This window comes from Falco cherrug, chromosome W, assembly GCF_023634085.1.
Source record: "Falco cherrug isolate bFalChe1 chromosome W, bFalChe1.pri, whole genome shotgun sequence".
In the NCBI taxonomy this organism is placed as follows: Eukaryota; Metazoa; Chordata; class Aves; order Falconiformes; family Falconidae; genus Falco; species Falco cherrug.
Genome location: NC_073719.1, coordinates 15173592 through 15199933, shown reverse-complemented (window position 1 = coordinate 15199933; position 26342 = coordinate 15173592). Strand labels below are relative to the sequence as shown.

At 43.1% G+C, this 26342-nt stretch overlaps 1 protein-coding gene across 1 annotated transcript; it reads right to left on the bottom strand.

The window, feature by feature from the left end:
- Window positions 1-4661: 4661 nt before the first annotated feature.
- Window positions 4662-24416, bottom strand: LOC129734607 (heat shock factor protein 5-like). The gene is made up of 3 exons (XM_055698240.1): window positions 23852-24416; window positions 20634-21008; window positions 4662-5858 (listed from the first exon to the last, which is right to left on the bottom strand). Exons 1-3 carry the CDS (start codon window positions 24384-24386, stop codon window positions 5743-5745), a joined length of 1026 nt encoding a protein of 341 aa, XP_055554215.1. The 5' UTR covers window positions 24387-24416; the 3' UTR covers window positions 4662-5742.
- Between the last annotated feature and the right edge of the window lie 1926 nt (window positions 24417-26342).

Sequence of the window (26342 nt, the reverse complement as noted above, 5' to 3'; positions counted from 1 at the left end):
TTGGATACTTTTTCATTCCGTCTTCTTTTTTATATCTTGCTTTACCAAGCAAACACTTCACTGTCCATTAACAGCTTAATTAAAGAAGCCTTCAGTTCTTAAGCAGGCAAGAATATTTAAAAGCTATCGGTCCAGACCCTAGTATTACTATCAAATATAGTTAGCTCAAGAAAGATGTTGGTTTACCTCCCTTTACCCCTTACCTGCTTTGGACTGAACAATTCTTCCTGAAAAAACATGAGGGAGAACTCAGCTGGGCAGTGATATGGTTCTTTGCTCCGTTTTTCATCTGCTTCCTGTGTGCTCAGAAGTTCTTTTAGTATTTTAGCAGCAGCAGCAGTTTCTATAGACAGAGTGGTATCGGCAGCACAAAGAATGTCAGAAGGCTGTAATGGAGACAAATTCAGGGTTCGATCTGCTTCCACCAGAAATGATGTGTCTGAAGTTACAGGAGTGAGACGTTCCAGCTGGCTTTCCTCAGTTGAAGAAGGTGTGTAACTATTAACAGGCAGTGCCTGATTTCCATTAAGCTCCAGGATTGAATACTGGCTCTCTACAGGTGCCACTTCCACCTTTTCAGCTTTGCATGATGAATGCACCTCATCGGCAACCTGAAACATGGCTTCAAGACTGACTTCTGCCTTCTTGTTTTCTTCAGACCGCAGTCAGACGGCATCAGTTCAGCTTCATAAGATGACTGTGTTGGAGGATTCTGGAAAAAGCAAAATACAGTGAACTTTTGTATAAAAAATTACCATGACAGGATGTGTATTGATTCTGTTTGTCCATTTATCCAAAAGCTTGAAAGATTGTCTGTTATTCTCAGTTAAAATTGCAAGTTTAACCAGAAGAAAGAAAAAAAAAAAAAGCTACTACTTTGTCTTGGTTTTCATTAATCACCTTACTCTTGGCACGCTTCCTTTCTTCTATTCATGGTCTATCCTGGAGAGGAGCTGGTGTATGCCTGCAGATGCATTGTCTGCACACCCTTTGCACCGCAGGTGTTAAATATACCCAAGCATTCAAATCAGAGACTTCTGGTCTTAGTAGGACCTGTGGGGGTACATCAGAACCACCCTCTTCACGTGCCACATATGTAATAGAAAATGAGAGAGAAAATCCACCCACCTTCAGTTCCTTCTAAAACTCAAGCATTCCTGTTGTGTATGTTTATAAACCAGTATAAACCACAACATTTTTAAGCAAAAGAAAAAGGTCCATATGCTGTAAATGTGCATATGGACAACACAACTTGAGGAACTCACCGCTTCTTAACCAATAATACCATTTTCCTCCTCAAGTGATTGTCCATAGGCACATCTACACAAGGGGTGCCCCCCAGGGATGCCCCAGTCCCAGGAGGAGTGGGAGTTCAAATACCGATGACAGCAAATACTGTAAAACTGCCCTGCCTGTCACAGCCTCACATCTGGACTCTCCTGTCATGACAGTGTCCCACAAAGGCACAACTCAAAGTCTGCATCAATCTGCATAAAAACCCAACAGAATTTCAGGTCAGAAACACTTCTTGTAGAACCTACAGAGACTACCTTTGCCATCACAGATCAGGTCTGAACACTACTAAAATTTTCCCTGTAATGACATCACAGGATGACAGGACACAATCAGCAATCCAGTGATGATTTTTTTAGTAGAATTCATATATATCGAATAACCTTTAAAACAGAACGAAGACAATGACAGAGTTTTTCAAAAGCATCAAGTCCTACCCAAGTGAAATGATAGATGACATTTTAACAGCCAGTGTCTGTACTGCTACTTCTTCTGGAGGTGACTCAGTCAAAGGACACTAGAAGGGTCATTTCTTCCTACAAATCAAGTCATACAATGATGTTGAACAGAAACTCAGGTCTATTTAAAATACAGCCTTCTTTTGGAAGAGATCCAGTATGAAGGATTAGTCCTTAGTGCCTGACTATCCTTAGACCTTCTAGCTGAGGTCATGGTTAATGAAAAGCTACTTCCAGAGACAAGTAAGTTAGAAACAGGAAGCTACAGGATCACCTACTAGGAAAGCCGTATCAGATCAAATGCCAGTGAAGGACTTGGTCTCTCCCTGATGGAGATACCACAAAGAGATAAGATCCCGTCTTCTGGGTGTGTGAAGTCAAGTTCTAGTGTGGATTTGTGTAGATGTGCCAGTTTGTAGGTAGCCACAGACTGTGAAGGGTGGGGGGAAACGGAGGGGAAAATAAAACCTGGAATTTGAGAAATTTAGGTTAAGTTAAGCAACATCTTTTCATTAAAGGCTAAGCCACCTTTATGTTTTTATGAGATAGGTTCAAACATTATTCCTCTCATTTGATATTTTTTTCAGTTCTATTTTTTAAAAATGTTAACAAGGTGTTTCATTTCTGTTGCATTGCTTGTTTACTGTCGTAAGTAGTCAGGATTTTAAGTAAGATCTGGGTTACCAAACCGTCCAGGAATAAGATCATCCCTGCCAAAAACCGACCAACCAACCCACCCATACTGAATCTTTTTCTGCCTCTTCTTAGGGGACCTCAGCTTTAAGCTGTTATAGCACATATTGTCTTCCTGGATGCACTACAGGATTTCGTATGTATTTCCAACAGGAGAAAGTGGCCACGCAAAGGTACAACTTAAATCCTTTTAGTTCACCTGGAGAAGATATGACAGACAAGGATGGGGGGGAGGCAGCAATGAAACAAGGAAAACCAATAAAAGATTGAGAAGTCAGGGCTTGAAAGACTAATAGCTTGCTGGTCATGCAAGCTCAAGAGGAAAAATGGTCTAACTTAGCAAAAGTGGTGAAAGAGAAGATGGGCATTTCACTTATAAGATTAGCATAGCGTGAGCAGGAATTAAAGCACAACCACACCTTTTCAGGGACTTCTAGCACTACACAAATCTGGCTTGAGTGCTTGGGCAACCGGAATTAGTTCAGACTTGATTTCTTTTTGAAATAACATGGCTGATTATCATTCCTTATTACAAATAAAAGCAAACTACTTAGGACTGCTTTTAAGGTCATAAAGTTTTTCTTCTTTTTTCTTGGAAGTTTATTTCCTCCATTTCCTGTTACCTCTTGCTTCAGTTCCACAAGGAAATACTGACAGCTTAATAACCATGGTAATACCAATAATCAAACAGCAGGGCTGCTATTAAAAAAAACCCAAATGAGGTGCAGGGCTGCTATTAAAAAAAACCCAAATGAGGTGAGGGCAGGAAAAAAAAAATCGCTGAAATCCAACATGTAGCCTCAGTTCACATCTATGATAAAGCAGTGGGGAAGTATTGAGCTAATGGTTGTGAGCTGCCAGCACTGCTGTTGCAGAAGATAGCAGGAGGTCTCTCAAAAGACTCATTCCTACCCAAGGATACTGATTCATCACACTAATCCAAACCCCACTTAAGAGAACCCAAATGAAAAATGGGTAAGAAGTTGTACCTGAGCTCCCTGTTTTGTAACCAACTGTGATAAGAGTGTAATACAAATCTCTGAAACCCCGATTTCAGAAACCTGGTGAGATACACCATCATCAGCCACCATGTCTGGGTATAACCACCTATGTCCCCTTGCCATTCCACACAGTAATTCTCTGTAGCTTTTCCTGGAGAGCAAACTGCAGCCAACCAACCAGTTAGTTACTGGCCTGGTCTGCCCATGTTCCAGGCAGGGTCACCTAACACTTTCAGCAGCTCAGGTGCGTACTGTACAAGCCCAGCAGCTGGCCTCCAAGACCCAGAAACTCCACCTGTCTTAATCTCTCCTAAACTTAAAAGTGATGCTCTCTGCAAGACCCAGTAAGAACAGCACAAGGTTTAAGCTTCCTTGTCCAAGAGTGCCCGCTTTTCCTTCTGAGACCACAAAGCACCGTCTGGATCCAACAGAAACGGGGCTGGTAACCAGCTTGCTGACTACTAGTGTGCCGATACGGTTCGCTGTCTTCGGGACTGGTCCAGCAGTTTCGTATAGGCTTTGCCACTCCTACCTAGCAGCACACAGCATGACCAAACAGCCTAAAATGCCCCGCAAACCACGCTTCAACAGCATTGCACTGAATTCCTGCAACTGGTGGAAGGTATTGAGTGGAACGATAGGAAATATACCATGCAATAGTTCTATTTTTTGTGAAGAACAATAAAAATGCTTAGTCAGCCAGGGCTGATGAATTTTACCGCTTTTGAGGATTTGTGCAAGTGGTTACTGATGGATGATCAATACGCCAGCCGGGCAGGATGCTCAGTACTGCAGCTTGCCACATCCCCCAGCAGAAGTTTGGGGAAGTATATGCCCCAGAACACACAAAAGGCAAACTGATTATTCCCCACAGCTCAGCAAGAACCGCAGGCAAACTGCTGTCTTCTGTACCATCTGCACAGCCTGTCACCACGTTCCAGGAGAAATGACCTATGCTATGCTAAGACTCGGAAATCTCTAGAAGTCCCGTTGATCCACGCGGTACGATAGTTGTGTTACCCTGCTCAGAGACAGCCGGTTACTGACCTGGTGGAACTGATACAGGGCACTGCTCCCCTTTGGCCTTCTCACGCAGAGGATCGCCTTCCCACACTCTCTGCCCAGATGCTCGGCAGCTTTTTGCTGAGGGTTTCCAGGAAACAAAGCAACCACTAGCAAGTGGCCTAAAGCTCTTCTGACTCCACACAGTGCCCATGGACTTGCTTCTCCAAACAACTGAGTTTTACTAGACCCTTTGGACACTGTATATTATCCTTCAATCTAGCCACAACACCACCTTTGACAACTCCTTTGGAATGATTTACTATCCCATTGATCTCGGCCTTCCGAGATAAGCTATTTAATTGTGACTTCCCATCGCTCAGACAGATCCTCACGTCCTGGATGAAAAAAGCAGCTCACAATGAAAGTGAGAGGACAAAGATGCACTGTGCGAAAAATAAATACTACAATATCGACAGCATGACTGGCTGTTGGCTATTTATAGCCTTACACTAACGTGTTATCCAGGCCATAACCTGCCCATCTTGGATAAGCTTATTTTTTTAAAAAACTCATGAATAAAAGACAAAGGTTGATATTTGCAAGACAGGAAACTGGACGATCAAGCTTGGGTAGGTCAACCCTTTTTCAACACACATAAGCATAACTTGCTTTGCTTGTCCTCTGTGAGGGGGGAAAAAAGTATATGCGTTATGCTGTAATAGAAAAGAAGCCCTTGCATTCTTACTTCAGATCTTCTGATATCTGATAAGCCAGGCCCTCCAAATAAGGTGCAGTTTCCACTAGAATTACATAATGCATTTACAGGAAGTACTGGAGTTATCTTTAATAAGAGATCTCTGAGGTGGGGCCCATTCCAAAAAGTCACCTTAGTTTTTCTCGTTCAACAAATGAAACTCAGGACTGCAGGAAGCTGTCCGGGACAAAGAAGTGGAGCTGCTTCTCAGTATTTTCATAATATTAAAGAATCTCTTTTTGTCCAGGCAAGAACATTCTTCCAATACAAATGCAGGCTCATTAACTAAAAGTGATTCTGGTGAAGTCAAACAAAAAAACACTCCACTGATGAGGACACCCACTATGCTGCTACCCTGAAACCTAACCTGAATTACAAAACTACCCGTTTAACATTCAGTGGTTCTTTGAAATAGGTATTTGTAAACCACATCACTTTCACTTTATCAAGCAGATCAATTTTCAAATTTATATCCTTAATTTCACAAGTGTATAAACCTGCAGTTCATTCATACAGTCTCCTTCGCTTTCACCTCCTTTCAGTAGTCTACGCTCACCTGGACAAAGCTGTCGTGGGTGCACACTGAAGCAGTAGGACCAGCACAGCCAGCCAGAGGATCTGTGTGGGCTGCTGCTGAACAGCTCTGTGGTGTGGCTGCAAGAATTCAATCACAGCTATCAGACTGCCAGAACTTGTGTCTGGTGTGCAGAGTTCTATTGCTTACTTTGATTAAACATTTAAATAATCACAGAGTAAGCGAAATTCCAGAAATTTATTGTTACCTTCCAAGTGATTTTAAGACCAATTTCTTAATCTTACAAATATTTATTTTAAGATATGTGTAGATATATTAAAAATATATATTGTAAAATTGATAAAACACACACATACATGCAGAAACTTCATAATCAGTCTCTTGTGTCTTAATATCACCTGTTTGATTTGGCTGCTTGAGTTTCTTGTCACAATACACCACAAAAAGCGTATTCACATAGCTGAGCCTAGGTGTTCATACACAGATACACACTTGTGACCGTGTGAATTTTAAGACTTACAAAGAAAATGAATTATCTTAACCGAGAGTGTATCATTCCGAAGAATATCATGACTACTCTTGAACCACCACTCACCAGAAAGGTTTTCATATGTAAATGAACCCTACAGGCACAGATGTATTCAAAAGGCGCGATTGGACTTGCACTGTCAGGTGGCACCAATAACTAATAAGTCTCACATGTTCTCCATGACTGTTTTTTCATTATTAGACACTCTCAGATAATGAAGCTTCAACGCATTTCTTTGACCCGATTCTACTACTGTCAAAGGTTTTGCAGATAGCTGAAAGTAAACAGAACTAAATCCTTAAAATAATTATGGTCTAAGGCTAGTGGGGAAAAAAAGACTTAGATGAGCATATTTTATTTTACTGACTTTTCAATAAGAATCATAATGAAAAACCAGGGAAATCTTTTTGTCATGGAAGTTAACAAACAAGTTTGAATACACATAAAAAAGAAATCTTTTCAGAAAGTTCTACTTTGATTTCATTTAATGGGACTTCAAAAGTGAAACGAAAAGAGTCAAGAATAAGATTGAACATACATTCTTTAGTTCTCTCACTTATTAAATACGTATCTTAACGTTAACTATCACTTTCCAAACAAACTAATCTTGCTGCTATGCTCTCATGATGAAGGAAACCAGACTTTTTCATGTGGACATATGAAGAAACACGCTTTCAGCATGCTGTATTTTATAATATACAGAAGAAAGGATAGCGGAGAGATTGAGAGATACACAGGAACAGAAGTAAAACCACTGAGACAGTTGTAAGTGACAGTGAAAATTAAAAGATTTATCATACTCCAGTGAAATGTCACTTACACTCTCAGAAACGCTAATTAATTCACTGGAGTTTTCAAACACCTCAGATTCCCTAAGTTTCTGTATTTTAGTTTTGATTACACCTTGCAAAACTTGGTATGTTTTCACTGCGTTCTCACACCCACCTCCCACCCCAGAAGATTCTACCTGAGCAACATAGCCAAGTTATCCTTTAAACTTAAAGCAACGAGCGTCATCCAGTGAGAGAGATCTACATATTCATGTCTAAATCTACGCTGGTCTCCCTCAGCTCCCCTACAGGCAGTACTTCAAAACAGGCACTTCCAGGACACCAGTAATCTTACCCCAAGATAAACTCTAAACTGAGCAACGTGAATCACACCCGAGACGCCCCTTTCCTTCCCTTGACTACGGAAGAGGGCTGGGGCCTTAGCTGAGATAGAGACAACTACAATTCATCATGATGAGTTTCAGCCTATGCTCTGTAACAAATAGAAACGCAAAGCGGGGACCACCTCCCACCTCCCACCTTAATGAAGCAAGTATTCTGGATGAGGCTTGGAGCAACCTGGTCTAATAGAAGGTGTCCCTGCCCACGGCAGGGGGGTGGGAACTTGCTGATCTTTAAGGTCCCTTCCAACCCAAACCATTCTGTGATTCTCAGGACACCTGCTCCTGGGAGAAGACTTAATAGTTAGCAGCTGGTAAAGGCAGGGTCCACACTTTGGCCACCACAGTAATCTCTTCATAAGGGGCACAAGGCAAGGAGCACGTGGCAGAAATTGCCTGTCTCTTAAACATTTAAGTGTGTCTACAAGAAATGCTCAGCTCCTCAGAACCCTTCCTTGACAAAAATGACGTTATGGAAACTAGTGATTATTGTCTGAAATGTTCTCAGCAGAGGTCTCAGAAGAGATGCACAAAAGATGTAATGATTTCACTGTGTAGGATTTCTAAACAGGGATAGATAGCTGTCTTTGTGAAGGTGCGGCTGCCAAAGGAGGAGCAGGCAGAAGGAAAGAATAATAACTGAGCTTTAGTTTGTTCAAGGAAAGAGTCACTATTCTGAATTTCAGAAGTTTTAGGGAAATTAAACAAAACCACCACAAAACAACAACAAATAGACTACCACTCCCCAGAAAATAACCTATCACGTGATTTTTCCAATTCAAGGTAAGGGCAAGGAAAAGAACAGTAATTTGCTTCAACTCCTCTTCTGAAGAATAAAAACACTTCAGTGAGACTGATTTATTTTGTAATCGAGTGATTAAGTGAGACTGACAATTGTGGCAGAAATAATTTAGAAAAAAGAAAGGAGCCAAGACTTTTGTACTTTCTAGTCTTCAGTGCATAAAAAAATACAACATAAAGAAGCTAAGCAAGTAAAAAATTCAGATACAAAAATAGTACGAGCAGAATGAAATATTCTACACCAGGAGTCCTCAAACTACGACCCGTGGGCCAGATACGGCCCCCCAGGGTCCTCAATCCGCCCCCCCCCCCCCCGTATTTACAGAACCCCCACATCACCACTACCCTGCCAGGGGTTGGAGGGGGAAACCAAGCAGCCGCAGATGAATTCCTGCCACCTAATCCGTGCACTGGCCCCCTGTTTAGAAAGTTTGAGGACCCCTGTTCTACACAATACTTTTGACTGATCTTTAAAGTTTAAAAACTTAACCTGGAAAAACATGAGACCAAGGCCTAGGATACTGCGGCAAATGAAGAGATGGGATGCAGCTTGATGCAAGCAAATGTCCATTTATTGAACAGAAGCAAGCGTTTTTATACACTTTCAGAAGCTGCGCGTTTTAAACAGATTGGTTCTTGAAGCTAAGCCTTGCATACTAGGCAATCCCTGACTGGTGGTTAACTACTAGCAATTAACAGCAAGGTGTTACCTTTCCTTGGCGCCATCCTTGGCGCCATCCGTCTCCCACTCCCCTGTGCTCTGTAAACATGTCTCATCAAGTTAATTGTCGTCTAGACAAGCTCGAGTACATTCCCCTCAGCAAACGGATTGCCACGCATGGTCCTAGTTTCCAGACCGCTCCTGCATCTCCCCCTTCCTGTTGCACAAAAGAACCTTTGAAACCGAGCAAAAACAAGGCACAAGTAATAGAACAAATAAAAAAACAACTAAGACATATTATCAATGTCAAAATAACCCACTGTCTCTGTTCCGTACAATTATACAATTTCCCCTTTTTGTTTTTGAACAGCTAGTACCAGGTTTGCCATGTTCTGCAGGGCCCTTGAAAACATGACAGCAACCAAGGTGACAGCAAACAAACAATACTGCCAATTGAGTGAATGGATGCCAAAAAGGCTGAAATTTTCTCAGATTTTGATAACATGTTGCTGCAATGGGGCGCCTAAAATCCATTCAGCACATACCATCCAAATCCTCAGAGCCATGTCCTTGAACCAACAACAAAAAGCAGTGGCAATTTTGACTCACATTCTTAACTGCCTACCAAACAAGGTGATTTAACTCTTTAATGCTTTCCCTGCTGTTTCTCTGGATAAGAGAAGAACCGCTGTGACACGTTCCCATCATAGTCTCCTACTACATTAGCATCTACAGAAAGACAATTATCGACAAAGTGTAAACAATATCAGCTTCTTTTGGATTAACATTATACATAGATGGAAGGGCACACCAAACAAGAACTGGTTCAGTCAAAAAGTTTGAAACATCGCATGCCTTCTCTGAACATACCTCTGGGGTCATTCCCTTCATTCCCTCTCTTTTTTATGCAAAGAGAAACACTTTTACCATAACAGAGAAGCCCCTATTTACATCTCTTAGCCCGGACACAAACCACAGCTGTATGCTCCACCAGGCTCAGGGCAGGAATCATTCATGTAGTTACATAGCTATATATCACTACAAGCATGCAGACACCTATTAAACACTAGATAACCATGTTTATCTTTCCTAGTCTCCTTCACAATACCCAGCTGTTCTCTCATCTTTTGTTAGGTCAAATATTCTCCAGCTTCCTCTCCTGTATCTCTCTTCAGAAATTCTCTATCCTCCTCTTTTTCGCTTGTTAATTGCGACGAGGCAAAGGGTGTGTGTAGCTGGGTGACCATGACCTGATTTATGTTACAATCAACTAAACACTGAATACAGGGGAAAAAAAAAAAAAAAGTATGGGAGACATAAGGCAAACATCAGTAAGGTGGTTAAAGATAATTATAATAAATCCTGTAATACTTTTGAGTCATGGCCCAAAGTTTCCCAGCCGTGAGAAGAGACCAAAGGCATCCCGCCCCTGGCTCTGTTGCAGATCTTTGTTTTAAGGCTTTTGAGTTTTGTATACTTTTGTAAATTAATTCACAGTGGTCACTCAGATTCACGTAACACATCCTATCAAAGTCTTCACACTTGTGTCCCTGTGCTAATAATAAAAATCAATAGCAACTCGGTTCTGTAGCAACATATGATGGACAGAATCAACATTTGTTAATAAGCCAGAAAAAAAAAATAGTATTTGTAGTATTACTTTGTTTAGCAAGCTAGCAGGCTAATTTACTAAGCAAGTTAAAAGCGTGTACTATTCTTACAGAAGAGATTAGAGACGCAAAAATCTGTTATGCTGCATTCCAGAACTCAGCCTGAGAATTACAGTCTGCTGTGAGTTCTGCGTTACAACCATTTGACACATGTAGGGGTTGCGATTGTGAAAGTTGCCCATTTACAATTTTCATTGACATTGTTACCGAAATCTCGGAATGAAAAACTTATCGACACCAATGTGATGTAGATAAGCAAACACTTCTTTATTGACGGCTGGGTGCGTGAGCGAGTCCTCTCACGATCAACGCACACCAGGTCCCAAAATCAGATTCCATATATAGAACTTCTTCATACATATTCATTAATTATTCATACATAATCATATCATTTCCCGTAAATCATTTACATACTCTCCTCCTATATCCGATTATGCGCAGTAAAGCTTAGAAAGGTCTAGAAATGGGTCTAGGGTACAATTTGGGTAGGTGGTATATGAGTCGGTGGTCGCGATCTCCCCCTGCAGGAATTACCTTTTACTAAAGTTCACAGTTTCTTGGCAGGTACCTACAAGCTGTTCCAGTCGACTCTCCCCAGTTCCCATTAATCTCATATTCTGACATTTCAATACACCTCTGCGTACAGAAGACTGGTTAAATACAATGGAACCTTTCAACCCTAGAGTTATTACAATAGTTCCAGGCCCTTCTTCTAGCCTTGGTACAAGACGTACAAAAGATTCCATAACGACTCTTATTGCGTAGATGCAAGTTTCCTATAATTTTTATTTTTCCTTAGCCTTCTATATTTTAATTCTATTAAATGATTTTATAAAATCAATTAATTAATCAAATAGAATCAATCAATTTTAACTTATTAACTAATCGGTAACATTTCCCCCCTTTGAAAGTGTTGAAAATCACTATTTCAATACTTTCACATTATTCATATATCTTTTGTTTCAACATATTTGGGTAATGGATCATGTCTTGGTGAAATAGTTGGTACTTCTCTCATAATCATACGACTCACTGCAATTCTATTGGTAAACTGTTTCTTCAGACATGCATATATCAGCATGCTCATCAAAAAGACAACTAGTAACAGAAACAAAGTCTTAATTATAGATTGTATCCAAGAGCTCAAATTCCATCCCAGTTTGTTAAAAATTTTCCCAAGCCAGTCTTCTGACATATCCTTCTGAATTGTTTCAGTTTCTTTTTCAATTTTTCCCAATAGATCTAGATCATGTTCCACATCCTGAGTGACCTTTGGAATGTGGATACAACAGTGGTCCAGTTTATCCTTAAGATATCCACACACTCCATGTTCTTTAAGTAGGAGCATATCTAGTGCCATTCTATTTTGTAAAGTCATTCTGGAAGTTGCCTGTAATTGTATATTCAATTCCTTAAACCCCTTCTTGGTAACGTTTGCTAGTTTTTCCACTTGACCAGTTAAATGATAGAGCCATGCTCTGTTTCTATATGAAGCTATAGGATTTAAAAGTGATTCAAGTGCCCAGACAATTTTCACTCCTGTAGATGGTTCATTCCAAATATCATCATTTATCCCTGATCTCTTTATTCGTTTTAATTCTAGATTCTCTAGAGATCCTTTAAATGGTGATTTCTTCCAAATCGGACACAATGTGGCATGCCCAATGTGATTTGTTTTACCTTACCATCTAATGGTAGGTGTGTTGTCCAGGTTCCATCACTTAATGCCCAAACTAAATGTCCTGGACTTCGAATAGAAAATTTTCTACAACTAAACAAAGTTCCTCTTCTGACTGTAAAGGCGCTGGTTAAATTGAGAGTATTCTTAAGACCACGACAAAAACAACCATATTTCAAAGCAGCAGCCAACGGAGGAATTCTTTGGATTACTAAGTCTGCATTATTACAATCATACACTTTTTCACATTTCCACCATGGCACTATTTTATTTTCCTTCTCTCCCGATGTAGTTGAACTATCATCTACCTAGGGTAATACTAAAAAAACCTTTCCATCCCAGGTAAAACACCAAGAAATTCTTGCTATATACTGAAAATGGGAAAATATGGACATAGACCATATAGAGTCCCACTGGTCTACTAACTGGGTGCTCTGGCCAGTTTCGTTACATTCCATTTCATAACACTTTTGCTCACGTTGATTTTAAATTGTTCATCATAAGAACACCATCCCACAGTCTTAAATCTCCCTATTTTGGTAAAAACATAATTTAACAATTTTTCACAATCCGCCAGACTACCTGGAGTTTTCCACTGTTTTCTAGTGACTTTTACTTGCTCATACCATTGAGTCACTGGCCTCTGTTCACAATAATTGGTTTCATTTTTATGTTCCAGGTTAGTCAAATTCATAGTTAAAATTCCCCATGGAATAGATTCACCTACTGCCTTCGGTATTGGCAAACAAGCAGTAATCTGCGTGATGTTTTGTAAATTGGCAAATTCTTTAATCAATCCTACCATCAAATTTTCCTCAGCCATTTGTTTGGGAATGTCAATCACTTGATCTGTTTCTGTTTGTCTTTTGTTCCTGTCCACCAAGTCAGCCCATGATCCCACCAACACTACCAACCAAAAGAAAATCCAAACACCAATCATAACCTGATATGCAAAATTAGACATGTTTCAAAGTCAATTTTTTTAAGTCTCTGGGTCACAATTCAAAATCTTCCACGGAGTAGATGCTTTCTTCACTCGAGTATAATGTATCCAAGCATCCGATTCTGCAATTTTGATAGCTGTAAAAGTGGTTAGCAGTATCTGGAAGGGTCCTCTCCAGTGCTCCTGCAAAGGTTCGGAGGTCCAGGTCTTCACATAGACATAGTCTCCTGGTTGGAAATCATGCACCGAATTTTCCAGGGGTATAGGTCTATTTCAAATTACTACACTCCAAATCACAGCCAAAGTTTTCCTTAGAAAAAGCAAACAGTTATACACATCTTGTTTTCCTTTTACATATATGTTTAGAATTGGTTCTAGAGACTCATATGGTTTTCCATATAATAATTCATAAGGACTGACTGAGGTTCCACTCTTTGGTTGTACTCTGATTCATAATAATGCCAATGGAAGTGCCTGAGGCCACTTTAAACTGGTTTCTTGACAAATTTTACTTATTTGTTGTTTCAAAGTTTGATTCATCCTTTCCACTTTCCCACTAAATTGTGGCCTCCAAGATGAATGTAAATCCCAATTAATACCCAATGTTTTGCTAACACTTTGGACTACTTCAGCCACAAAGTGTGGACCTCTGTCAGAGGAAATTCCAATAGGAACTCCAAATCTCGGAATTATTTCTTGTAATAACCATTTTACAACCTCTTTTGCTTGCGTAGTGTGACAGGGAAGGGCTTCTGGCCATCCTGTAAAAGTATCAACCCCTACCAAGATGTACCGGTACCCATTGTATCTAGGCAACTCTGAAAAATCTACTTGCCAATAATCTCCAGGTTCTGTACCAGATTTCAGCCTACCCATTTGAACCTTTTTCTTAATCACTGGATTATTTTTCAAACATACTTCACACTTTGCAGTTACCATTTTGGCTATTCCTAACATCTTAACTGATACTACTTGCTTTCGTAAAAATGTTACTAAGGCTTCTGCCCCCAATGACATCCTTGATGTCTCATTTGAATTATTTCTCTCATCAAAGGAGGTGGAATTACTACTTGTCCGTTAGGAGTTACCCACCACCCCGCTAAGTTTTTCTTAGCATTTAATAACTGACCCAATTTGTCATCTTCTTCTGAATATCTCAGTTCTTCCCTGGGAAGGGTTACTGTTTTAGAAGGAATTATTGCCATTTGCAATGCTTGTTTCTTTGCTACCCTTTTTGCAGTCCTATCAGCTAAATTATTCCCAGCTATTATTTTTGTATTCCCACTCTGATGTGCCTTACAGTGCATGATTGCTACTTGATCTGGCTTTTGAACTGCTTGTAATAATCGTAAAATCTCTGTTTGATGCTTAATATTTGATCCTTGAGAGGACAATAACCCCCTCTCTTTCCACAAAGCTCCATGGACATGCACTACCCCAAAGGCATATTTTGAATCAGTCCAGATATTTACTCTCTTGTCGTTGCTTAATTCTAAGGCTCGAATTAAAGCGATGAGTTCTGCATTTTGGGCTGATGTGGTACTCGCCAATGCTCCTGCTTCTATAACTGTAGTCTCTGTTGTTACCGCATATCCGGCGTATCGAACTCCTTGTTCCATAAAGCTGCTTCCACCAGTATACAGTTCCCAGTCTGGTCTCTCCAATGGCACATCCTTCAGATCTTCACGACTGGAATAAACATACTCGATGGTAGCCAAGCAATCATGTTCCAGTCGTCCTTCTTCCTGTATGGAACTTAAAAACACTGCAGGATTTACCAGGTTAGTTGTCTTTAGAATCACATCATCCTGTTCAGTCAATACCACCTGGTATTTCATCATTCGGCTGGGGGACAGCCAATGTCCCCCCTTCTGTTCTAGGACAGTTATCACCATGTGTGGAACATAGACTGTTATTGTTCTTCCCAAAGTCAATTTCCGAGCTTCTTGTATGAGCATTACTGTTGCTGTCACTGCTCGAAGGCAGTTTGGCCACCCTTTACTCACTGTGTCCAGTTGTTTAGAGTAATATCCGACTGGTCATTTCCAGCTTCCTATCCTCTGGGTTAACACGCCCAGTGCAAGGTGTTGCCTTTCATGAACAAACAACTGGAAATCTTTGGTTAGATCCGACAGTCCCAAAGCAGGTGCAGACATTAAGGCACGTTTCAACTCTACAAAAGCCTTTTGTTGTTGTGGGCCCCATACAAAGGGAGGGTTCTTTTGGGCCTCGTACAGCGGTTTAGCTATTAGCCCGTAGTTCATGATCCAAAGGCGACACCACCCAGTCATTCCCAAAAATGCTCTGAGTTCATGAATATTTCTCGGCTCAGGTATACTACAAATAGCTTCTTTGCGATTTTTTCCTAATTGTCGTTGTCCTTTTAAATCTCAAAGCCCAGATATATCACAGTCTGGCAGGCTATTTGGGCTTTCTTCCTGGATACCTTATACCCATTTAGTCCCAGGAAATTCAAAAGGTCAATAGTCACCTATATACAAATAAATATTTCTTCTATAGCAATCAATATATCATCCACATATTGTAAAAATAAATGCCCAGATCTTGGTTTGTCCTGTTTCCAGATTTCAAATTCCTTTGCTAATTGATTTCCAAAAATAGTTGGACTGTTTTTAAATCCTTGGGGTAATCTAGTCCATGTCAGCTGCATCTTTTGCCCTGTTTGAGGATTTTCCCATTCAAAAGCAAACAGTTTTCTGGTTTCCTTTTCCAAAGGTATATAAAAGAAAGCATCTTTTAAATCAAGCACTGTAAACCACTGATAATTCTCCCTCAATGCTGTTAACAATGTATAAGGGTTTGCTACTACAGGATAAATATCCTTAACTATTTGATTTACTGCTCTCAAGTCTTGTACCAGTCTATATTCACCCGAAGGTTTTCTGACTGGTAAAATTGGAGTATTATACTCAGATTCACATTCTTCCAAAATTTTATACTCCAAAAATTTATCAATCAATTTCTTCAATTCCTGTCTCACTTCTGGTTTGATTGAATATTGTTTAATTCTCACTGTTCCTGTGCCTTCCTTCAAATCTATTTTAACAGGTTCTGCTAGTTTCGATTTACCAGGAATATTTGTTTCCCATACAGTAGGGATCACTGCCAAATCAACCTCCGGTCTTGTTCCTTTACCTTTTCTTGTATCATCAAAACTTCTCCCGTTTTTGACTTGGGTATCTTCAAAAAGAATTCTCCTTCATCAAAAACAATTTGTGCATATAATTTAGATAATAAATCTCTTCCTAACAAGGGTATCGGACATACTGGTACATACAAAAAATCATGTGTAATTATCTTATTTCCAAATTTCAAATCCAGGGGTTGCAGGAATGGCCTGTTTTTGTTCCAGTTTTTCCTTTACAGGTATTTAATAAAAAAAATGTCGCTCCTGTATCCACTCCCAACCTCACAATTTAAACAACATTTTTGTCCACTTTCTTATTATCAGAAGTTATAGCCATTACTAAATTATCTCCAATAATTAACTTACATTCCTCCTGCCAATCTTTTCTTTGTCTCAAGTAAAAGAACAAATCCACATAAGGCATTTCACTCCATTTCCCTTCTCTTTTACAATACAACATTAACTGCAAAATAGTGTTATAATTCAGTGTCCCGTTCATGGGCCACTTTTCCTGATCTTCTAATATATATAGTGGCCACCAATTATTACAATATTCAATCATCTGGCTCTTTGGCAAATCCTCATATAAATCCCCCCAATGCGCCAGTAAACATCCCAATGGAGAATTTTTTGGGATTTTATCATTTAACACAAGATTACCCAAGCTTTTACTTTTAAACAACCGAGTTAACTTAGTTGCCATGGTGTAATTACCCACAGTACAATACACAATTATTCAACTCTATCACTCCGATCCGCGGATCCACACTCCACACTCGCTTTCGTTCTCAGTTATACGTCTCACCCTTACAGTCACACTCACACTTTCCCACAGTTACTTTAAACAAACATATAACACAATATTATACCTCTTAATTTTCTTCTTAATACACAAACTCACAAAACAACAAAGAAAACAAACATATAGCACAATATTATACCTCTTAATTTTCTTCTTAATACACAAACTCACAAAACAACAAAGAACACCAAAAACTTCTTCTAACTTCTTGTTAGAGGCACTACCTTAGAGAACACTATAGCATATAGTTTCTCTTGTCTCCACTTTTGTCCAACCCTGCAATAGCTTTCGCTATAGCTGTCTTACGGGCAGACGCCTAGGCTTGCACTTCCACAAGGATCCTTTTAGTCCAACCCTGCAATAGCTTTCGCTTATGTCTTACGGGCAGACTCCTAATCCTACCCTGCGCAGCTCTTTCACCGCGTCTGACAGGCAGACTTACTCAGTGGGACTCCAACCCACTGGTGGGACTCCATCCCAGTCTTTCCCATACAATTATTATAGTGGGACTCCCCCCCACTTTCTCCAGTGCACGCACTTACTTACTTTAGTGGGACTCCCACCCACTTACTACAATTAAAAAGAGGAGTGTCTTACCAAATATCCAGGGAACGTCGCAAAAAGCCTTGCGGATCGGGGATCGATGGGTGTCCCCGAGAAATCCTCGGTGCCGGCCGGAACCAATCAGGTCCCCGACTCCTCCGGTCTCCTTCAGCGAGGTCCCATCTGGGTTGCCAAAACGGTTACCGAAATCTCGGAATGAAAAACTTATCGACACCAATGTGATGTAGATAAGCAAACACTTCTTTATTGACGGCTGGGTGCGTGAGCGAGTCCTCTCATGATCAATGCACACCAGGTCCCAAAATCAGATTCCATATATAGAACTTCTTCATACATATTCATTAATTATTCATACATAATCATAACATTTCCCGTAAATCATTTACATACTCTCCTCCTATATCCGATTATGCACAGTAAAGCTTAGAAAGGTCTAGAAATGGGTCTGGGGTACGATTTGGGTAGGTGGTATATGAGTCGGTGGTCGCGATCTCCCCCTGCAGGAATTACCTTTTACTAAAGTTCACAGTTTCTTGGCAGGCACCTACAAGCTGTTCCAGTCGACTCTCCCCAGTTCCCATTAATCTCATATTCTGACATTTCAATACACCTCTGCGTACAGAAGACTGGTTAAATACAATGGAACCTTCCAACCCTAGAGTTATTACAATAGTTCCAGGCCCTTCTTCTAGCCTTGGTACAAGACGTACAAAAGATTCCATAACGACTCTTATTGCGTAGATGCAAGTTTCCTATAATTTTTTTTTCCTTAGCCTTCTATATTTTAATTCTATTAAATGATTTTATAAAATCAATTAATTAATCAAATAGAATCAATCAATTTTAACTTATTAACTAATCGGTAACAACATTATCACAGCTAGTTGTTTTAAAAGCAACCCTTGAGCTTCCTGATGTTCGACTTGTTGCAAAATATTCTGAAGCCAATCAATCAAGTTAGTATTAAAGTTAGTGACTCTCTAGGACCCTGCAAGACTGTGGCAAGACTCCTGCATCCTGACTGCCTTAATAGCCATCTCATTCATTTGCAAACAGTTGTCCCTGGGATACCTTGCCTGAGTCACAGAATCGGCACAGTTAATTGCTCCAGATAACTGCTCATAGTTAACAGCAATTCCCCGATTAAGGTTTTCAGTCAAGGCCACTACACATAGCTCACAAAAATCAAATAACCACATCATATACTGTATCAGTTAGTACAGTACAAAGCAGTAACTTCCAATCATGCAGTGTAAGTGTATAAGGCTCTGCCATCACTTCAAGAAGGGACATAGCAAATGCATTATGAACCCTCCCTTCCCGCACTGCTTTGCTTAACCCTTTAACAGCCTCGTATTGCACAGGCTGCCACTCTGCAGGTTGATTTGTCTGACAAAATACTGAACATGCCCTAGCGACTCCCATAACCCATCACCTTAATGTTTCCCACTTGCATTCCTGCCAGCAATCCCTCAGACCCCCTTTCACCCTCCCCAAAAATACAATCAATGCATCAGGAGAGACAAGGGGGTGGTGGAAAGGTCTAGCTCCTTTTCCAGATCTATAGGACCTGGATCAAAAGGTTTATCAGTGTCAATAAAATCATTGTCCGAGTTGTCCTGTTCCCGTGCTTGGTCCTGTGTTGTGAGGGTCGCTGCAATCAGTGACGGAAGCTTTGTGGGCAGAGGAGGTGTGGACGGAATCGCCATCGCTGATGGTGTCTTGAGAAGAGTCGCGCTGTTGGTGGAAATTACAGCTTCCTCTGGTTTAGCACCGTTAGTAGAATTAGTCCACACTTGGCAAAGTGTAGTCAGAATTTGCCACCAAGATGTTAAATGCATTCCCGACACGGAGTTCCCCTCCGCGGCAGCATCATACAATTGGCTGCTGTATGTATGCTGTATGCAGCCCTCTTCCACGAGCTGTCTTTTTTATCGACCAGTTCCGTCCTTATTCTTCCAAGGCTTTGGAACACCACCATAGGGGTCACCATTTGAGGAGACTGAGGCACGGACTCCCTTTACGAGTCCATATACGTATCTTCTGGGGACGAAGCCTGATTCCCCATTACAGATTTCCCACAGCTCACCTCTCAACTCCGGAGGGATTTCTGGCCGGCTCCTGCTTCCTTTCAGCAGATCATTCAAAGTTCTGTGGGATTCGCTGCATGTCGCTCAGGTAGGCGATTCGAGAGCCCTTCACGTTAGATCCTTAAACGCATCACGTCGGGGTCACCAATTTGCGGCGAATGAAAAGACGGGATGCAGCTTGATGCAAGCAAATGTCCATTTATTGTACAGAAGCACGCGTTTTTACACACTTTCAGAAGCTGCGCGTTTTAAACAGATTGGTTCTTGAAGCTAAGCATTGCATAGTAGGCAATCCCTGATTGGTGGTTAACTACCAGCAATTAACCGCAAGGTGTTACCTTTCCTTGGCGCCATCCGTCTCCCACTCCCCTGTGCTCTGTAAACATGTCTCATCATGTTAATTGTTGTCTAGACAAGCTTGAGCAAATTCCCCTCAGCTAACTGATTGCCACGCATGGTCCTAGTTTCCAGACCGCTCCTGCAGGATACTACTTCTTAACAAGGTCTCAGTGCTTTAATATCATTGTCCAAGTTCTGCTTAATTAAAAAACCAAAACTGAATGTTAGCCTCACACCGACTAGTTTTGGACAAATATTTTTCTCCTCGCCCTTTCACCTCAACAGAAAGGCTATCCAGAAAATCACCAGGGGGGACACAAAATTTGGAGGAAGGACACAAATACCAAACAGAAACTCCTTTTGCTTTAAAGGTCCATCTTCCTTTTAGACTTGACACTTTCTAATTCTCACTTGAGATATACACATGGCAGAGTATTTTAGAAAAATATTTAAAAGTCTCACTTTAAAATCTGTTTTTGAAAAGCAAATGCATCATACCTGTTGGATAGCAGGCTTGTGAGTATGGCACTGAAGATGCAGATCTGCTACAATTTGCAATGGATGCAGCAACGCTTTGAGTCCCTTGCTGAAGTGGCGGAAGAGAAGCCACAGGCTGGAGTGTGTACGTGGCTCCTGTTGGAAGTGTCTGGAGTACCGGAAAGGCAGCCCCTTTATCTGGAAAAGCTGGGGAAGCCCCTTGCCCTGGCAGCAACCCAAGTGGTCCCTGCTGGATCCAAGTGGAAGGGACTGGAGTCGGATCTAATCTTTGTGCTGCTGAAGTGCTGGGGGCTTGGCACGAGGTTGCCATGTAGGAGTAAGGAGAGAAAACACCTTGACCGTAAAGTTGATGAAACTGTCCTACAGTCAGCAGTCCTGCAGTGGGTACAAAATAAAGCGAAACAAGTGTTAAGGAAAGGAGTTTTCACAGGCAAAGAAAGGCAATATGAGGAGCCAAGGCTCTACAACATGATTTGGGAAGACTACCTTTGCTCCAGCGTACTTAACCCAGAAAGGAGACTGTACTCTTAGACCCGAGCGTGCAGTAACTGCTGTATGGCACACGAGTGAAGCACCAACACAGGTGTCTGCGTAGCATTCAATCTCCTTAAACTGGCAGTAATGAGTTACCCATATTTAGAAATGTGCTATAAATCGAAAAGTGTAGTAACTTACTAAACCAAACAAAAGCAATTTTGAAAGTACTGTGTGTTAAATTAGACAATACATTTTAAAAAAGGGACATCATAAAGCAAGATTTTACCAAACTCCACTACTGACAGCTCACAAACAGCTAAGAGAAGGGCAATGTCAAAATCTTCCAAAGGACTTTGCAAGTACTTTATGACAAGTCATTTATTTGGTCAAGAAAAAAAATTCAAAGCCAATTTTTTCTCAGTCAGCTCAACTAGTTCAGTGCAGACTAAAATATCCCAGACTTTGCCATTTTGTTATTTCCTAGATAGTCCTTTTATTCTTCTCTATTATTTTACAGTTTCCTCTCTCAGACAGTTACTGTTTCATGAAATGGTATTTGCTTTTATACCATGACAGCTCAATTTCTGTTTTGGTGACTTTGTTGAAACACTGACAGTAACACCCCGAACGCCTGTGCTCATTGATTTCTCTAAGAACTACTGCATTTGTGACTCCCCTGCAGGATTGCATTTAGCCATGAGAATTACAAGTTTCAGGATGGTTCACATCAATAGGGTTGATCTAGAAGCCAGGCTTTCTCAGACCTGTAGTTTCCAATTCTCACTCAAAAGGATTTTTTTTTAAAAATAGCCTCACACTTACCTCTTGCACTCCTCTGATGAAAGCTAATTCAAGAAATCAGTAACATACAGTCATTATTCTGCAAGTTCACATTTAACCATTAAGAATCACCAAATAAATACCAGCTGACCCTGAAAATTTGCTAAGACTTAATGTATAGGACTGTTTATTTCCTGTTCAGTACTTTCACCATTTATAAACAGAGAAGGGACAGGGGTATGAAAATCCTTTTTTTTATATTTCACCTTTGGATAGGGACATGAAGATTATCTAGTTCTAAAACATAAACAAGACACCATAGGATGCCAAGTTACCAACCTCCCGTTGCTTTACAGGAATTGTTTCTGAATGTTTAACACAGCGTTACATGCTGCAAGACATTGGGAACAGACTGAGGCTTTGCAAACAAAAGTATCTCTTATCTATCAAAGTACCTCACATTTACAGCAAAGATGTGTCCCTAAATAGTCAGTACAGAGCGCAACAGTGCATTGTCAGCCGGTCAGAACTTGACTGCATAGAAACCCCAATGTTTTCCTTGTTCTGTCTTTCTAGAAAATGAGACTCCTAGAGCAAAAACTCTGAAACTGCAGCCATCAAAACAGAGGATGAAAAATGAACAAGTCATCTCTTTCTAATAATTTCCTTTACCAGTGGTCTGCGTTACATCACACAAACCACAGGTCATTGAAGTCTGCAATGACTCATCTTAGCGTTAACAACGTTCTCATCAAATCATTAATTTAAATGCTTCCTAGCCTCCCTACTGAAGTAAGTTCCATCCCTTCTCCGATGCTTCATTTTGTTTTCTTGGTATTGCACGTGCAGTTCCACACACATCATGGAAAACACCACTTGAATTAAGATGACAGTTCCTACCCTGACACAGTAACCAAGAGCATGGTGATACCCTACTCTGCTCTAAATGCCAGCTGGTGCTGCAGAGAGCAGTACCGTCAACTGCTTCTCCCCTTCTCCTGGTCGCACAGTCCTGCCGCTCCTCCTACACCGCGCCTTACAGCTCTGCACCCATGGGGTGCATCACCCGGGTCCAAGAGCCAGCCACAAAAAGGCTATTAAAGTCTTCTCTGATCATTGCGCTGAACCAACATGTTGCTGTATCAGCTGCAAGGAAGATGACAGTTAACACGCCACCAAAGGAATGGGAAGCAGGAGTGCTCTTCTGGCAGCAGCCCACAGCTAGAGCAGCCCAAGAGCACTGCAAAGCAAGATATTCACATCTTACTTACACAGCGCCAACTGCAAAGCTTTCGGGCCGATACAAAATGTGTGGAATAATCCTGAGGGCCCAGACTTGTCTTGGGAAAACTCAGATCCTCTCAAAGAGGGTTAGAAAGAAAGAAAACACGTTCTAGGGCTTTTCAGCAGTATTATTTTCTAATTAGCTCTCACCTACTCATGCAATCCATTTTAAAAACTGCGTAGGTTGTGAATTCTTTTTCAGGAGACAACTGACCTAAAATCTTACTACCAGGTCTTGTCTCCTTTGCACAAAACTAACAGGATGCTCTAGTTATCACTTCACATGACTCACTGTTTTGCACGCATTTAATGACAGCTTATTAAGCACCCCTACTGATGGGCATCCTTCTGATGGGCAAGAAGCAGTAACGTTCATCTGGTAGAGCTGTGCCAGCTCCACAGAGATTGGGCAAGGGTGTTCTTAGTGTAGTACACAATGGAGACTGTACTATAGTCTACAGGCAGCCTGAAATACATGTGAACCATGCTATTCATGCTTACTGGCAGCAGATCTACCTGCATAAACAACAACAGCTTCCCTACACCAGGTGAACTGAGATGCCACCGGCAAGGGCAGGTAACCCTTTTCCCTCAGGGGAGTGCTGATTTTCGAAAGCCATGCCACCCAGTGCTTCTCAAAAACCCACCAAGGCCCCACATGGCCCACGCTGACTCACCAGGCCTGTTGGCATTGCTGAGCGTCGAGGGCAGAAGCAGCGGTTGCCCGTCCAGTGGCATGCCAAGCAAGCGCTGGAAGCGGCTGGGTGGGCGGCTGGTCACATCCAGGCCCGCTGCCATCTTCGCCTTGTTGCCTTTCGTCAGGCACTTCAGGTGGACGAGGAGGTTGGGGCGGTCGCGGTGAAAGTGGGGGCTGCAGAAGCGATGCAGGGGCCCGGTGCAGTTGCCACCGTTGCCTTGTCCACCCTCTGGGCCCGGCCCAGGCCCGGGCCCCACCACACTACTCCCCGGCAACATCCCTGTCAGATGAAGCTGCTGAAGTTCTTGGTCTTGAAGAAACCGGTGGCTGCCGCTGCCCCATGGCCACCCGGCTGCACCCAGCAGCTCGCACTCAAAGAGCGGCTGGTTGATGACCAGCCCCCGGCCGGAGGCATCCCAGCGAATGGAGCGGCAGCGCGGGCTGTTGACCAGCCGCCACAGTCTGGCGGGGAAGGTGTCGGCACTGACGGGGACGGGCTGCTGCGACGTGTCCATGTCGGTAGGTGGCACCAACGCCGCGCTCAACCGCCGCCTGTGCGCCCTCCACTTCCCCCGCCACGCGCCGAACGGCACGTGCCCCGCCTGCGAGGCGCTGCCCGCTGCGCGCAGACCCGGCCCTCAGCCCCGCCGCGGCGCTGGTCTGCGCAGCGCCCCAGTCCCTCGGCATGGACGGCTGCAGCCCGGCCACCCCCTCAGCCCCGCCATCCCCCTCAGCTCCCGGTCCCCTCAGCCGCCCCTCAGCCCTGCCATCCCCCCCTCAGCCCGCCCTCAGCCCCGCCTTCCCCCCCTCAGCTCCTAGGTGCCCTCAGCCCCCCCTCAGCTGCGCCATCCTTCTCAGCTCCCTGGTGCCCTCAGCCCCGCCTCAACCCCGCCATCCCCCTCTACTCCCCCCGTCCATTCAGCTCCCCAAGTCCCCTCAGCGGGGCCATGTCCCTCAGCCCCCACAATGTCCCTCAGCCATCCCCTCCACCCCGCTGGTCCCCTCACCCTTCAACTCTGCTGCCACCAGCTTCCGTGAGCGCCCGGGTGGCTGAGGCCCGGGGCTGAAAGTTGCTGCTCCGGGCGGCCCTGCCGCCAGCCTGGAGCCATCCCGGGGGCAGCCTGGAGGCCCTTGAACCATGGCGTGGGTGAGCGCCGGACCGTGGAAAGCGGCTGCAGACAGGGCAGAGCAGGGAACACACGTGCCTCAGCCCCGCGCCCTGCCATGGCTGCCTGGCACCCCGGGAAAACCCAGGAAAAGGAGCGGGGCTGCAGGGCCACGTGACACAACATCGAATCCCAGGGAGGGGCGATCTCGGGAAGGGCGGGGCGGGGGCGGGTTCTGCTGAGCAGCCGAACCTGCCTGGGCCGCCGCAGCTGCCGCGGGGTGCGGGCGGCCAGGATGGAGGGAACGGAGGGGACAGAGGGGGGTGCGGGCGGCGGGGACGGAGGGGACAGAGGGGGGTGGGGATGGAGTGGACAGAGGGGATGGAGGGGGGTGTGGGCGGCGGGGACGGAGTGGGACGCGGGCAGCGGGGAGCTGGGGAGCTGCTCCATGTGCCGGGGGTGCACGGGGCTGGTGCTTACCCCGCTGGGAGGAATGCTGCTGGCAGAGCAGGTGTTGCAAAGTGTCGGCTTAAAAACCACTGGCAGTTCACAAAAGGAAAAGCAAATTTATAAGGAGCGCAGAGGAACGCGGAACAAATCGGGAATTGTGTCACATTTGCCCTAAAACCCCCCAGACCTGTGCAGTTCTGATCCCCACACCAGAACAGATCAGGTGGAGTTAAAATGGGGCAGAGAAAATCAGCAGCGAGGATAAGAACTAGCTTCAGTGGAAGGAAATACTGAAGAAAGAATCTTCAGAGGGGCGGTTATTGTATGAAAAGATAGGTAGTAAAGTTGTAGTTAGTGTAAAGGAGGCAAGCACGACTAATGGAGGATTTCAAATAGGAGAAATCAAATCAGGTACCTAATCACAGGGAAACCGGGGAACTAATTGTCACAGGATGTTTTGGGTACCATAATGTTACTTGGCTAAGGGAGGGTGTGGGGGTGTGCGTGTGTGTGTGTGAAGAAAAAGGAGAGGAAAAAATAAAAAGAACAAGATTAGCTATATTCACAAAGACCAGAACTCTTAAGCGGCACCTTTGTCACTGCGAGTGCTTGCACTGTGCGCTGGCAAAGCTCTGAGGTGGTGCCTGAGCCGCACTGGTACAGATCTGCCCTCTCCTCAGCCTTGTGCTGTCAGCTGTGACTGCAGGCAGACTGCAGGAACCAGCAGAACCATCCTTACCGCTGCAGAACAGGAATCTGCTATGAACCAACAGGCAAAGAAGAGCAGGGAGCCAGGGAAGGAAGAGTGCGGTGATGTCTCTCTCTGCTTGCATCTTGCCCACAGGTCACCAGCAGTGGCAGAATAAAATGACATTCCTCCGTCTTGGCTGCCCTCAAAGCAAGACAGTAGTGAGA